At 47.8% G+C, this 2,103-nt stretch overlaps 1 protein-coding gene across 1 annotated transcript; it reads left to right on the top strand.

Moving 5' to 3' along the window:
* Positions 1 to 201: 201 nt before the first annotated feature.
* On the top strand, positions 202 to 1,304 carry LOC101424757 (glyceraldehyde-3-phosphate dehydrogenase). Its single transcript, XM_012517926.3, has one exon. The coding sequence runs from the start codon at positions 269 to 271 to the stop codon at positions 1,268 to 1,270; it is 1,002 nt and encodes a 333-aa protein (XP_012373380.3). The 5' UTR covers positions 202 to 268; the 3' UTR covers positions 1,271 to 1,304.
* Positions 1,305 to 2,103: the final 799 nt, after the last annotated feature.

Consider the following 2,103-nt stretch of genomic DNA (forward strand, 5'->3'; position numbering starts at 1 on the left):
TAATTTATTCTAACTGGAGGAAGATGGATCTGGCATTCTGTACGAAGTAGGATGAAGTTTTCATATGGTTAATAAGATGTTCACTCTGAAAGAAACAAACTTAATTAAAAATTTGGAATACCCGTTTTTTTAAAAGAGGACACATTGGATTACAGAGGTAGACAAGGTTAGGTGCCTATAAAGATGGCACTCCTTGGCTCTCTGCCCCTTCCCGTTCGACAGACAGCCGCAGCTCTTCGCGCAGCGCCAGCCGCATCCCTGAGACAAGATGGTGAAGATTGGAGTAAACGGATTTGGCCGTATTGGGCGCCTGGTCACCAGGGCTGCTGTGAACTCTGGCAAAGTGCAGGTTGTTGCCATCAATGACCCCTTCATCGACCTCAACTACATGGTCTACATGTTCCAGTATGATTCCACCCATGGCAAGTTCAAGGGCACTGTCAAGGCTGAGAACGGGAAGCTTGTCATCAATGGGCATCCCATCACTATCTTCCAGGAGCGAGACCCCGCCAACATCAAGTGGGGTGATGCCGGTGCTGAATATGTTGTGGAGTCCACTGGTGTCTTCACGACCTTGGAGAAGGCTGGGGCTCACTTGAAAGGTGGCGCCAAGAGAGTCATCATCTCTGCCCCTTCGGCTGATGCCCCCATGTTTGTGATGGGCGTGAACCATGACAAGTACGACAATTCCCTGAAGATCGTCAGCAATGCTTCCTGCACCACCAACTGCCTGGCTCCCCTAGCCAAGGTCATCCATGACAACTTCGGCATCGTGGAGGGACTCATGACCACTGTCCACGCCATCACTGCCACCCAGAAAACTGTGGACGGCCCCTCCGGGAAGCTGTGGCGTGACGGCCGTGGGGCTGCCCAGAACATCATCCCTGCATCTACCGGCGCTGCCAAGGCGGTGGGCAAGGTCATCCCAGAGCTGAATGGGAAGCTCACTGGCATGGCCTTCCGCGTCCCCACCCCCAACGTGTCTGTCGTGGATCTGACCTGCCGTCTGGAGAAAGCGGCCAAATACGATGACATCAAGAAGGTGGTGAAGCAGGCATCAGAAGGTCCCCTGAAGGGCATCCTGGGCTACACTGAGGACCAGGTTGTCTCCTGCGACTTTAACAGTGACACCCACTCTTCCACCTTTGATGCTGGGGCTGGCATTGCTCTCAACGACCACTTTGTCAAGCTCATTTCCTGGTACGACAATGAATTTGGCTACAGCAACAGGGTGGTGGACCTCATGGTCCACATGGCCTCCAAGGAGTAAGAGCCCCTGGACCACCAGCCCCAGCAATGGTTGAGAGGAAAAGTGGCAGCTGCTGGGGAGTTCTGACCCCAACCTGATCCCCCAACACTGAGTACCACCATCCGCCACAGCTTCCATCCCAGACCCCCTGGAGAAAGGGAGGGGCTCAGAGGGCCCTACCTTGTCGTGTACCATCAATAAAGTATACTGTACCCAAAAAAAAAAAAAAAAAAAAAAAAGATGGCACTCCTTAAAAGCTGGTGGGAACAGCATATATTCTTTTTTAAGTTATCCATCTTTAGAGAGAAATTGCAACAGACACTTAGCTTTGTCTGAAGACACATTCCAAGCTGTTCAATGATTGACACTCATTCGCTCTGTCAGATGCTCCTGGTGAACTGGCACTCCTTGGGCAACTGGCTTCACTCAGGATTAGAACACTAATTTGGAAATACTCTTAGTTTTCACCTGTGGGAGTGATCAGAACTACAGAATAAAGATTTTTACACCTTGGTTTTCATTGTACAATTTCTAGCAATTTTGACTTGTTCAATAGGTGACTCACCATCAGCAAGCAAGCCTCACTTTTGCTAACTGAGACTGGCTGAGACTGCCACCTTATTCTATAGACATGTTATTAACTGTTTAGAAAATGATTTTACCAGGAATTTAACATGTCTAATATACTTCTGCACTTGATCCAAAATAGAAAAGATAACATTACAATTATTAGGCATATATTTAGTACAGGATAAAAGTACAGCACTTAATATTAACTAATGTATTACTTAATGCATAAGGATTCAGAGTTGCCATTATTAGTTTTGAGTTTCAGGTTTGTAATACTTTACATG

Source organism: Dasypus novemcinctus, chromosome 17 (genome assembly GCF_030445035.2).
Source record: "Dasypus novemcinctus isolate mDasNov1 chromosome 17, mDasNov1.1.hap2, whole genome shotgun sequence".
Taxonomy (NCBI): Eukaryota; Metazoa; Chordata; class Mammalia; order Cingulata; family Dasypodidae; genus Dasypus; species Dasypus novemcinctus.

Coding starts and splice junctions, on each gene's coding strand:
- LOC101424757 (XM_012517926.3), top strand. CDS start 269: ATGGTGAAGATTGGAGTAAACGGATTTGGCCGTATTGGGCGCCTGGTC.